The sequence below is a fragment of the Mobula birostris genome, chromosome 9 (assembly GCF_030028105.1).
Source record: "Mobula birostris isolate sMobBir1 chromosome 9, sMobBir1.hap1, whole genome shotgun sequence".
Classification (NCBI taxonomy): Eukaryota; Metazoa; Chordata; class Chondrichthyes; order Myliobatiformes; family Myliobatidae; genus Mobula; species Mobula birostris.
This window is the reverse complement of record NC_092378.1, coordinates 130,288,690-130,302,312: the sequence shown is the minus strand read 5'-3', so window position 1 is coordinate 130,302,312 and position 13,623 is coordinate 130,288,690. Positions and strand designations below refer to the sequence as shown.

General features: G+C 39.4%; 1 protein-coding gene across 1 annotated transcript in view; it reads left to right on the top strand.

The window, feature by feature from the left end:
- The window catches only part of nomo (nodal modulator), a 59,652-nt gene extending 48,659 nt beyond the window's left edge, over positions 1-10,993 (top strand). The window contains exons 26-31 of the mRNA XM_072268811.1: positions 980-1,063; positions 3,736-3,846; positions 4,283-4,384; positions 4,514-4,633; positions 8,751-8,843; positions 10,442-10,993. Coding sequence (XP_072124912.1) covers positions 980-1,063; positions 3,736-3,846; positions 4,283-4,384; positions 4,514-4,633; positions 8,751-8,843; positions 10,442-10,573 — 642 coding nt within the window. The 3' untranslated portion in view covers positions 10,574-10,993. The remainder of the gene's footprint in view (positions 1-979; positions 1,064-3,735; positions 3,847-4,282; positions 4,385-4,513; positions 4,634-8,750; positions 8,844-10,441) is intronic.
- The last annotated feature ends 2,630 nt before the right edge of the window (positions 10,994-13,623 follow it).

Sequence of the window (13,623 nt, the reverse complement as noted above, 5' to 3'; positions counted from 1 at the left end):
TGACTTTTATTTCTTATATCCTTCACACACAAGAGGAGTAAAAATCTTTACGTTATGTCGCCGTCTGAATATGCAATGTGCAAATTATAGTAATTTGTAATAAATAGTATGTACAGTAAGATAATACAACAGTTAATATAGCTTAGAATATCAATATAGCCAAGAGCATTATAATGAATCACCACTCTTCAGAATAGCCCTAAACAGGGCTCTAGGCACTTTTAATCATTTTGATAATTAAAACAATTATTAGTATGTGGTCAACATTCGCATATAGTGATATAAAATAGTTTTCCAGTGTTCTTTATAGACATCCCCTTTGGAGTTGACATAATCAGATGGGTCTAGTGTAAGACATTGACGTGCCCCCAGTGATCACTTATAGTGATGCAGCATGAGGGAATCCACTGTAAGGGTTGGGATCTACCCAATGACACTAGTAATGGCCCACACTCATTGTGACTGCCAGGATGCAGCTCCCAGTTCCTTGAGTTCTCTTAAAATTCTAGTTTCCATGGACGTGGAGTGGAAAGTATTGTACAGACAAAACTGATTGGGCAGGTCCTACCAAATATTTTGTAGACAATTATTAGATTATCAAAATATTTACAGGTGTATGTACCAGAGTTCATCACCATCTAATAAACCATCTAATTTGCAAAAAACCCTTACTTTTCTTACTAAAATCACTGATCACATCAAGAATACCATCAGGCCATTTTAATTTCGTTTAAAATATGAGGATAAGTGTATCTTCTGCTCATTGCTTCTGTGCAGCAGATTCTTGAATTCAGAAACGGAACTTTTTGGACAAGAGATTGAGCTATTGTGCATTAGAGCTGAAATACAACTATCATTTTGTCATTGGTAACTTTCACATGCAGATTGGCTGATCGGCAGCAAAAGTATTCATTGGAATTCTTCATTGGAATTTGTTTGTCGTGAAATGCTAATTAACTTTGCTGTTCTTTCTTTATAGCCAACCTGTGTATATCATATCCAGTTGAAAGCTGAAGGCAATGATCACATAGAAAGGGCTCTTCCACAGTATCGCGCCATACAGGTTGGTTGAATGGACTTCCTTGGCCTGGATTTTGCTGTCAGCTTGGCGCTGACCTAGATAGAAGCTAGTTATGTACTGTCCTTGATGTCTATGCTGTGGATTTTCTTTTTCGTGGTGTTAATTTCATTTTGGAGTTAGTTGAGCAACAGCCACATTGAATAAATCTCAAAGATACAAAACCACATTATGTGCTTATTTTAGAATTTTACCGAAAGCAAAATAAAAATTGAGTTGTAAACATGAGCTTAAGGTGGAACTGTATATGAGCAAACTTTAACAAGTGTATATTGGTCAGTAAGTCACTCTAAAGATGATGACAGTTAGTTTTAAACCATATTGTTTTTCATGGTTGAAGTGGCTCAAGTTTGAAAAGGATGTTGTGCCCATTTGTGATAATCAGAGCCATGCCCATCATTATAAGACCAATGATATCTTCAAGCCTGACTTTTTCTGCCCGATAGTAAATAAGGATTACTCTGCAAATACCATCGTAGAGGTATTTTCTGTGAAGCCACTGTGACATCAGTCAGAAGGCCACCTCATATTAACCTGTGCCATAGTGACAGTGCCATCCATCAGCATTCTCACTTTCTTTACCTGTGATGGAGGGTATAAGCTGATTTTATCATCTTTTGTGCTTTTCACACATGCATCACATTGATGAATTGAAAGCACTTATTTCTTACCCAGCTGAGTTACAACATAACTGTCGTTAAGTATCCAAAATGGATAGGCTTCTGCTGGCAACCATTTGGCAAGGGGTTCCTACTTTTCAAGCTCCGCCACTTGCTCATCTTCAAATGTGTACTGTGATAGACTTGTTACTCAAGCAAACTAACCTTGCATGCAGTTGTTCTGCTCCTTGAAAAGCATGGTGAGAGTTTAGAGGAGGATGAAATAAGTTTCAAAAAAGTTTGAAGTAGATTTATTATCAAAGTACATGTCTGATCAAGCTCTTCTGTTTATGGCATTAGACCTGTTACTTGATTAAAAAGGGTAAGCGTTAAATATAAAAACTAAATATAAAAGCTTTTTTTATGCACGTGTTCTTTCTAAAACTTTAGTCCAGAATGACCTGAAAAAAGCTTTTGCGGCCAGACCTCGTTGGTCCCTTAACCTGGCATTGCTCTCTGTGGTTCACACAATGTCTGCCCATATCTGAGTCAGATGTTGGGGGAAGGGTGTATCACTGGCTCTCCACACCCTGGAGTACAGGGATATGATCTGACTGGTGTCTGGACTTTTAGCAGGGCTTTGCAGGCTATTTAGTATTTTAATTAATTTCAGTAATATTCAGGAGTATCTAAATTCTGCAGATTGAAACTCTCGTCAGGTATTTTGTAGTCTTCCTATTTTGAAATTGAGTACGGTTCTGTAATAATAACTGTCTAACTAAGATCTAAAATCTGATGTTAACTAAGATCTGTACAAAACTTCAGCTAATTAACCTATCAATGCAACTTCTGTTATTCTAGCCTGGTTTCAATAATGCCAACTAGAGCGTTTCATCCTGTATAAGAATAAGTTTTTTAAAGATGTGAAAATCAATTAAGAATAGATAAAACTGAAATAATTAAAAATATTAAAATGAAACAAAATGATTTAAGTAAAAAATCCCTTTCTTTCCCTTTACCTCCTGACTACTTGCCCTACAATCCCCATCGACCCTGTCTAACTGAACTCTTAGATCTTGTGCATTGTGGAGTTCAGAATCAGAGTGAATCCAAGATTCATTTGAATGCTGGCGATGCTGAGCAGAAGTAAGGGCAATTGTTGGCACAATTCAGCACTTTTGATCAGCTTAATCATTACAAAATTCCACAGGAGTCTACTCCCAGAGTGGATGTTGACTTGGGAGTCCTCGTACAGGATTCCCTTAAAGTTAACCTCCCGGTTGAGTCGGTAGTGAAGAAGGCGAATGCAATGTTGGCATTCATTTCTAGAGGAATGGAGTATAGGAGCAGGGATGTGATGTTGAGGCTCTATAAGGCGCTGGTGAGACCTCACTTGGAGTACTGTGGGCAGTTTTGGTCTCCCTATTTAAGAAAGGATGTGCTGACGTTGGAGAGGGTACAGAGAAGATTCACTAGAATGATTCCGGGAATGAGAGGGTTAACAAATGAGGAACGTTTGTCCGCTCTTGGACTGTATTCCTTGGAGTTTAGAAGAATGAGGGGAGACCTCATAGAAACATTTCGAATGTTAAAAGGCATGGACAGAGTGGATGTGGCAAAGTTGTTTCCCATGATGGGGGAGTCTAGTACAAGAGGGCATGACTTCAGGATTGAAGGGCGCCCTTTCAGAACAGAAATGCGAAAAAAATTTTTTAGTCAGAGGGTGGTGAATCTATGGAATTTGTTGCCACGGGCAGCAGTGGAGGCCAAGTCATTGGGTGTCTTTAAGGCAGAGATTGATAGGTATCTGAGGACCCAGGGCATCAAAGGTTATGGTGAGAAGGCGGAGCAGTGGGACTAAATAGGCTAAGATGGATCAGCTCATGATAAAATGGCGGAGCAGACTCGATGGGCCGAATGGCCTACTTCTGCTCCTTTGTCTTATGGTCTTATGGTCTAAATACTTTACTATTCTTTCCTTACCACTTCTATGTGGTTAGTAAACTGGTAACACTAAAAATCAAATTTATCTAATCCTTTTGCATGTCTTTTGTACAGGTTGAGAACAGCGATATTGATGGTGTGAATATTCTAGCATTCCGACAAATTAATCAGTTCGATTTAAGTGGTAATATTATCACTTCAGCAGAGCATCTTTCCACTTTGCGGGTGAGTCTTATTGGTTCATTGGCAAACGATACCATCTTTTTATTTCCTTCTGATTGTCTCAGTTCCTGGATCTAAATTGGTTATGGAAATAACCTGATCTCATATTTTGTCAGAAGATGCTTTTTTATCACCTACAAGATAAAAGATGGAGGATTAATGACTGTTTTACAGTTTAATCTCTCCTATTTCCCTTTGAAGCATCTGTTTCACAGTTTGTAACTCATTGCTGCAGAGATACTCAGATTGTGGAACATGGTGTCAAACCCCTGATGGCATGCATAATGCTATCTTAAAGTTGCTGCCAGCTGACAAGTTATAGCTTTGTGAACTTAATAAGGTTTGATAATTTGTAGTAGAATATGAATAGATGTAACCTATTTGATACTTCAAATTTGTTCATCAAGAAGGTTAAAATAGATCTGCTTAACTTGTTCAGGTGGTGCTGTACAAAAGTGAAAACTTGGACAACCCCATTCAAACTGTGTCACTGGGTCAGTCCCTCTTTTTCCACTTCCCACCGCTGCTAAGAGATGGAGAGGTAAAAAGTGCTTCATTTTATAGAATTGGACAGCCAAGTAATGTTTACACAATTAAATTTTATTGGCTTAAAGGAGATTTTATTTCACATATAGAAAAGAATAAGTTGCTTTATTGTTTGCTCATGCAGAATTATGTAGTTGCGTTGGAGTCTACTTTGCCTAAGTCGCTTTATGAGTACACCTTGCCCCAGATATCCTTCAGTGCCACAGGCTACCACAAACACGTTACCTTTCTATTCACCCCTTCGGTAAGTGAAGAATATTTTTGAGATTATTAATTAGAATGTGCAAAGTAATTTTTGTTCTGATTGTTAAGAAATTTTGAATATATAATTTGATTTGGCTGTTCTTTGGAAGTGTTCGCTTTAGCAGTCTGAGGTACCTACCTGCTTCAAGCAGGCTCCAATCATACCGGTGCCCAAGAAGAACGTAGTTACCTGCCTCAACGGCTATCGTCTAGTAACACTTACATCACAATGATGAAGTATTTTGAGAGGTTAGTGATGAAACGTCTCAATTCCTGCCTGAGAAGTGACTTGGATCTGTTCCAATTTGCCTAGCAGCACATCAGGCTCATGAACCAGTCCTCGTTGGGGGATCAGACATGGATGGGGTCAGCAACTTTAAATTTGTCAATGTTACCATTTCAGAGGAGCTGACCTGGGTTCAGCACTTAAGTGCAATTACAAAGACAGCACGGCAGTGCCTCTGCTTCCTTAGAAGCTTGCGAAGATTCAGCATGGCCTCTACAGCTTTGACAAACTTCCATAGCTATGTGGTGGAGAGTATATTGACTGGTTGCTTCATGGCCTGATATGTAAATACCAATGTCCATGAATGGAGAATCCTATAAAACGTGATGGATATGGCGCAGTCTGTCATGGGTAAAGCCCTCTCCACCATTCAGCTCATCTACATGGATCGTTGTCACAGGAAAGCAGTGTCCATCGTCAGGGACCCCTACCACACAGGTCAGGCTCTCCTCTCGATGCTGTCATCAGGAAGAAGATACAGGAGCCTCAGGACTCACACCACCAGGTTCGGGAGCAGTTATTATCCCTCAACCATCAGGCTGTTGAGCCAGTGTGCATAACTTCACTTGCCTCATCACTGAACTGTTTCCACAAGCTATGGACTCACTTTCGAGGACTCTTCATTTCATGTTCTAGATATTTATTGCTCATTTATTAATTATTATTTTTTCCTATTTGTATTTGCATGGTTTGTTGTCTTTTGCACACTGGTGGTCTGCCCTGTTGGTGTGGTCTTTCATTGAGTCTATTACAGTTTTTGAAAATTAATCTCGGAGTTGTATATAGTGGCATATATGTACTTTAATAATAAGTTTACTTTGAATTTTGAATTATGCTTTACCAAGGATTATTAATTGAATTATTATAAAGAAGAGAGGGAAAACATTTAATGGGGATGTACAGTGTAAGTTCTTTTTGCTTATTAAGTGCTGTGTGCCTGTAATGGGCCATCAGGCATTGTGATGGAAGCAAATATGATAATAGCATTTCAGAGACTTGGACACTGGGGATAGAGAGTTATAGATCATGAACAGAGGCAAATTTGCAGGTGCTGGAGATCCAGAGTAACACAGAAAATGCTGAAGGAACTCAGCACGTCAGACAATATCTATGGAGAGGAATAAACAGCCGAGACCCTTCTCAGATGTGGGTTATGTACAGGAAGAAGCAAGATTGTTTAATTTTAATTTTAATTAATGTGACTAGTGCAAGCACAGTGGGCTGAAGGGCCTTTTTGTAGTCTGTTGTTCTATGAAAATAAAGAAAAATTAAATTTTGATGAGCAATTTTTACCCTGGTGAACACTGTACTACTTCACCTTTTTTAGATTTGTAGCGAAAGCCTTTTGGAAAGTAAAGTAATACATTATATTATCTTAACTGCTATTATCTAATTAACTTCAAATATACTATTTTGCATTTAACAAATTTACCAAAAGTTGCTTTTTAAGCAGATTGCTTTTTTACCAATTGGCATGCTGACTGATTCATGTCTGCTATTTGACTATAAACATTGTCTCATTACAGTAGTTAAATAAAGTTAGAACGTTTTATACTGCAACTTTCGCATTGACATAAAGCTTTTACGGTGGTGCAGCACAAATTAACATGGTAACAAGAAGATTGTCAAGCACGATAAAGCTTTGTCTTGCAACTCCAGGATGCCGAGAGATAAGTCTGCTAAAGTAAATGAGAATCAACAAATTCCGATTATCCATTCATAGCATGCTATATTGCATCCAGGTTCTGCAACCCACAAATTAAACTTGAAATATTAAGGTAAACATCACTGGCTGGAGTCAGCAGTTCCAAAGAAGGCACTTATGTTTAGAACTACTGGCTCTGCTATTTAAATTTAATCTTGAGTGTACATGCATGTGATGTGCTCCAATTTGCCTGCTAGCACAACAGGTCCACTACAGATGCCATTTCATTGATCTTCACTTAACCCTGGCCATTTGGACGGCAAAGATGCATACATCAGGATGCTGCTTATCGACTACAGCTCAACATTCAATGTATCATCCCCTCAAAACTAAACAATAAGCTTCAAGACCTTGGTCTCAATACCTCCTTGAGCAATTAGATCCTCAATTTCCTCACTTGCAGACCCCAGATATTTTGGATTGGCAACATCTCCACAATCTCTATCAGCTGCAGGCTTTGCCCTCTACTTGCTTTACACTTATGACTATGTGGCTATGCACAGCTCCAATGCCATTTTTAAGTTTGCTGGCAAACACTACTGTCGTTGGCTAAATCAAAGGTGGTGATGAGTCATCATGTAGGCGGGAGATTGAAAAGATACCACATGAAAAACGTCTTGCTCAATGTCAGCAAGACCAAGGAGCTAATTATTGACTGCAGGAGGAGGAAACCAGGGGTCCGTGAGCTAGTTCCAAAGGGTCAGAAACTTTAAATTCCTCAGTGTTATCATTTCAGAGGACCTGTCCTGGGTCCAGTACAGATGTGCAATTACGAGGAAAGTCCGGCAGTGTCTCTACTTCCTTAGAAGTTTGCAAAATTCAGCATGACATCAAAAACTTAGACAAAATTCTACAGATGTGTGGTGGAGAGTGGCTGCATCATGGCCTGGTACGGAAACACCAATGCCCTTGAACGGAAAATCCTACGAAAGGTAGTGAAAATGGCCCACTTCATCACGGATAAGGCTGTTCCTGTTGAGCACATCTACATGGAGCACTGTCGTAGGAAAGCAGGGTCCATAATCAGCGACCCTCACCACCCAGGTCCTACTCGCTCCTCACTGCTGCCATCGGGGAGCCTCAGGACTCTCACCACCAGGTTCAGGAACAGTTATTACCTCTCAACCATCAGGCTCTAAACCAGCGAGGATAACTTCGCTTACCCCATTACTGAACTGTTCCTGCAACCTATGGACTCATTTCAAGGATTCTTCGTGTCACGTTCTTGTCAGTTTGTTTGTCTTTCTGTCTATCTAATCTCAATTATATTTGCACAGCTTGTTGTCTTTTACACACTGGTTAGCACCCTGTTTGGTGTGGTCTGCCATTGATTGCATCAAGTTTTTTGGATTACTGAGTATACCTGCAAGAAAATGAATCTCAGGTTGTGTCTAGTGACATATATATACTTTGATAATAAATTTGCTTTGAGCTTTGAAGGGGGCATTATAGAAGCAGAATGTGACAGAACCAAATGAAATGCAAGGATGGTTGACTGCAAACTTGGTCAAAGAGAAAGATTTGAGGTTTTTTAAAGGAGGAAAAAGTGGTGGCATGCTTCCAGAATCCAGAATGTCAACATGGAGCACAGGAGCTGATTTTGAAGAGAAAGAAAGTTATAGAATTAAAAACAGTTTCCACCATTTTAGTTTTATTTCAGATTAAATTATCTGCTGTTGATTTGATTTTCAAGAGTGCAGAATTCTCGTGGTTACAGGGGTTGAGTAGATTACAAAGTTCAAGAGATAGGCTGAAAACTTTAGGGATATTTGGAAGAGGAGTAGCCATTCAGTAACTCCCCATGTCATTAGCGGTACATTACACATCCATTTATGCACCTTTGGTTAATAGCCTTTGATCACTTGGCAAGGTACTTTGTGGTTGAAATCAATGGTTTTCCCAGGTAACTGGGCATAGGCAATTGTTGGCCAGCCTTCTCAGTGATGCCAAATACCAAAAATATATTTTAAGCACATACCAACATGTTTGGTTACCTTCTGTTGGAACCTATAATCCATTATGAACTATCACCTTTATCTATGATTCTAATGGATATGAAATAAATTCATAAAGTAACCGATTCTTGTTTTGCCCATAATGTTACCATTTAATGTTGTCGTTTTCCAGAGAAAACTACCTGAGCAGGATGTTGCCCAGGGGTCATACATTGCTCTGCCCCTTACTCTGCTCCTGCTGTTGGCTGGTTATAATCATGATAAGGTAAGCTTCTGTTTCAAGCACTTATAAATGTGTTTTGTGCCGCATATGGACATTTTATTGATAAAAGCTAACGTTTTTGTATTTAAAATGAATTGTTTAAAATGAACAGCTGTACACCAGATTATGAAAACACATAACTAATGATACAGATAGCAATTCAAAATTCAGTGTAAAAAAAATAATAAGATCCAATGAGTTATTTAATCTAACAGAGAAAAGAAGAGCCTTTGGAAGTTCAAAATTAGAACATTTTAAGGAGTTATCACTGGCGCCAAGTGTTTGGGTTATCGAGACAGCATTTCAGTGTTGCAATCAATTCTTTACAACAGTACTTCATTCAAGGCTTTATTTCAGGATTGATCCAATTAGTGTTTAGGCTTGTCATTTATCTAAGACAGAAGAGAAAATTCAGGCTATTTGAAGTTTTGTCGTACTGGTGCTGATTTTAACAACACTTTGATAACAGGTTGGGTGTTGGTATTTCTGATCAAACAAGGTGAACTAAATACACATTTGAATTCACTTTTACCAGCTTTTTATTTTAAATGATTGCCTGCTTCCTTGCAATATTTCAGGTTTATTGTAATTTGTAGTATTGGAAGAAAACCAATTATATTTGTTGTTCATGAACAATAGAGATATCAAATGTGTTCAGCAGTGAAAAAACTTTCAGGATTTTCAAATTCTGATCATTTATACAGCAGAATAACTTGTATGTTTTTAGTGGAAATTATAGGTGCTGCTGCAACAACTAAACTTTCCAATATGCTGTGGGCTGTTTATATTTCTACTGGATATCCTTCATAATCCATTAATTTACATACAATGTTAATTCTCTCAGCTCTCCCATTCCCAAATAATGCTATTAGCAGGAAGACACAGGAACTCTTTTAACTTTAATTAAAGCCAGTTGCTTCATTTTACAAAAGCAGTTATAAACCCTTAAACTTAGTATTGTATCATGATGGTGCCATAAAATGCTTGCATGTGGCAGATTTGTAGTTAGAAAGATTTTGTTGTAATCTTATTGAGTACACATGAATATATTTCATTTGTACCACCTTTGATTTGAAAGTAGCTCATGGTATCCAATTTCACGTGACATTAATTTTTCAGACAAACTGTGGAGCTCTTGTATACTATATTGTATGCAATCATAAATATACTGTATATATCACATTATCCTTTTTTGAGTTAGATATTTTTCTCTAATTTTTTTTAAAGATTAAGCTATGCAGAAAAATGGAAATGATTGTTTTCAGTATTTTATCTGTCCTTATTGCCTTTAAGTTGCTGCGAGCTCTCCATAACTGCTTGTTCTTTTAAACTGAACATGATGAAGATGAATTGAACTAGCCTTTGTGCAGTGAGTTCCTACAAAGATTTTTATTGGGCAAATAAAATTGTCAGATCTTCCCTTTTAATTATTCATACCAGATTTGAAGATAGACTGTCTTCTTTAAAAATGAGTGGTCAATACATAACTTCGTTCACAGTTAAGCTACTTTAGGAGATAATTTAATCATTAGGATTTCACTCCCACTTGGCTAAGTAGTTCAATGTAATAAAAATAATGTATGTGACCTTTTCTCCTCTAGCTTATCCCATTGCTGATGCAGTTGGTAAATCGGTTACAAGGTGTGCGGGCTCTCAGTCAAGGTGGTTCAGATGGCATCAGTCAAGAGGAAGCAAAAAGACAAACCAAAAGACCAAAGACAAGGCGCACATAGTTAACATTGGGAGACCTACATATCAGTTCTATGGAGTTCTTGTTCTTTATACAATGAAATAATTTCTCTTGTTGAAATCACTCATTGTTATGTTAAGAGCCTTTTTTAACTGCTAACCTCCTAACGTTCTTGAATGGTATTTATAACGAATTGAGGTTGCATTTGTTTTTGATCAGTGATCTGAATTGACTAAAAGATTTGGGAAATATTGGACAGAATTATGATTTAACAGCTGGTATGTTAATTTATTTTTTGCTGTTGTGAGAACTCAACCAAGAAGCAAAACAATTTGTTTTATATTTGCTTGTCCTGTGTTTCTGAACTGAGCCATTTGAATATGTGGTAAAATGACTGTTCAATAGATGACAACAAATGCCGGAAAACAAGGTTCCTACATTAAAGAAGATTTTCACAATTTTATTTCCTGTCTTATTTTGCTTTGTTGATTTAGTGTTACAGGTTTATTTTATCCTTCTACACATTCATTCCCTTAGTTAGTAGCTGCACATTATTTATGATTATTGTAGTTACCTTGTATAAATAAAACAAATGTATACAAATTAGCCAGAGAAAGTGGCTCACTGAGGGCTGGGAGAAATTCAGAGTTCAGCAGAGGAGGACAAAGGGCTTAATTAGGAAGGGGAAAAAGGATTATGAGAGAAGACTGGCAGGGAACATAAAAACTGACTGTAAAAGCTTTTATAGATATGTAAAAAGGAAAAGACTGGTAAAGACAAATGTAGGTCCCCTACAGACAGAAACAGGTGAATTGATTATGGGGAGCAAGGACATGGCAGACCAATTGAATAATTACTTTGGTTCTGTCTTCGCTAAGGAGGACATAAATAATCTTTCAGAAATAGTAGGGGACAGAGGGTCCAGTGAGATGAAGGAACTGAGCGAAATACGTGTTAGCAGGGAAGTGGTGTTAGGTAAATTGAAGGGATTAAAGGCAGATAAATCCCCAGGGCCAGATGGTCTGCATCCTAGAGTGCTTAAGGAAGTAGCCCAAGAAATAGTGGATGCATTAGTGATAACTTTTCAAAACTCTTTAGATTCTGGACTAGTTCCTGAGGATTGGAGGGTGGCTAATGTAACCCCACTTTTTAAAAAAGGAGGGAGAGAGAAACCGGGGAATTATAGGCCGGTTAGCCTAACGTCGGTGGTGGGGAAACTGCTGGAGTCAGTTATCAAAGATGTGATAACAGCACATTTGGAAAGCGGTGAAATCATCGGACAAAGTCAGCATGGATTTGTGAAAGGAAAATCATGTCTGACGAATCTCATAGAATTTTTTGAGGATGTAACTAGTAGAGTGGATAGGGGAGAACCAGTGGATGTGGTATATTTGGATTTTCAAAAGGCTTTTGACAAGGTTCCACACAGGAGATTAGTGTGCAAACTTAAAGCACACGGTATTGGGGGTAAGGTATTGATGTGGATGGAGAATTGGTTAGCAGACAGGAAGCAAAGAGTGGGAATAAACGGGACCTTTTCAGAATGGCAGGCGGTGACTAGTGGGGTAACGCAAGGCTCAGTGCTGGGACCCCAGTTGTTTACAATATAAATGACTTGGATGAGGGAACTAAATGCAGCATCTCCAAGTTTGCGGATGACACAAAGCTGGGTGGCAGTGTTAGCTGTGAGGAGGATGCTAAGAGGATGCAGGGTGACTTGGATAGGTTGGGTGAGTGGGCAAATTCATGGCAGATGCAATTTAATGTGGATAAATGTGAAGTTATCCACTTTGGTGGCAAAAATAGGAAAACAGATTATTATCTGAATGGTGGCCGATTAGGAAAAGGGGAGGTGCAACGAGACCTGGGTGTCATTATACACCAGTCATTGAAAGTGGGCATGCAGGTACAGCAGGCGGTGAAAAAGGCGAATGGTATGCTGGCATTTATAGCGAGAGGATTCGAGTACAGGAGCAGGGAGGTACTACTGCAGTTGTACAAGGCCTTGGTGGGACCACACCTGGAGTATTGTGTGCAGTTTTGGTCCCCTAATCTGAGGAAAGACATGCTTGCCATAGAGGGAGTACAAAGAAGGTTCACCAGATTGATTCCTGGGATGGCAGGACTTTCATATGAAGAAAGACTAGATGAACTGGGCTTGTACTCGTTGGAATTTAGAAAATTGAGGGGGGATCTGATTGAAACGTATAAAATCCTAAAGGGATTGGACAGGCTAGATGCAGGAAGATTGTTCCCGATGTTGGGGAAGTCCAGAACGAGGGGCCACAGTTTGAGGATAAAGGGGAAGCCTTTTAGGACCAAGATTAGGAAAAACTTCTTCACACAGACAGTGGTGAATCTGTGGAATTCTCTGCCACAGGAAACAGTTGAGGCCAGTTCATTGGCTATATTTAAGAGGGAGTTAGATATGACCCTTGTGGCTACGGGGATCAGGGGGTATGGAGGGAAGGCTGGGGCGGGGTTCTGAGTTGGACGATCAGCCACGATCATAATAAATGGCGGTGCAGGCTCGAAGGGCCGAATGGCCTACTCCTGCACCTATTTTCTATGTTTCTATGTATTTAAAATGTTAGTTTTCTGAGGAAGTTTAACTGAAGATTGACTTGCTTTCTGCATTATAATAATGGTTTAATTTAATATACTTGGTAACTGAGTTGATAACTTGGAATTCTGCAAGTCAAGTTCACTGGTTTATGGCTGAGACCCACAATGGAGGAACCGCATGGCCCTGGTTGTAGTGTGTAATAAGCCTCAGCCGCCCAGGAGGAGAGAGACTGGTGGCCGTGTGGTGTAGTGTCTATGCTCGATTGGGGCAAGCCCCTCCCGCCCATGAGGAGAGAGACTGGTGGCTGTGTGGTGTAGTGTCCATGCTCGATTGGGCCAAGCCCCTCCTGCCCGTGAGGAGAGAGACCGGTGGCCGTGTGGTGTAGTGTCAATGCTCAATTGGGCCAAGCCCCTCCCGTCGATGAGGAGAGAGACCGGTGGCCGTGTGGTGTAGTGTCAATGCTCGACTGGACCAAGCTCCTCCCAGCGATGCTGCCCTCCAGTGTTCGTTCAGAAGACGAGCTGGAT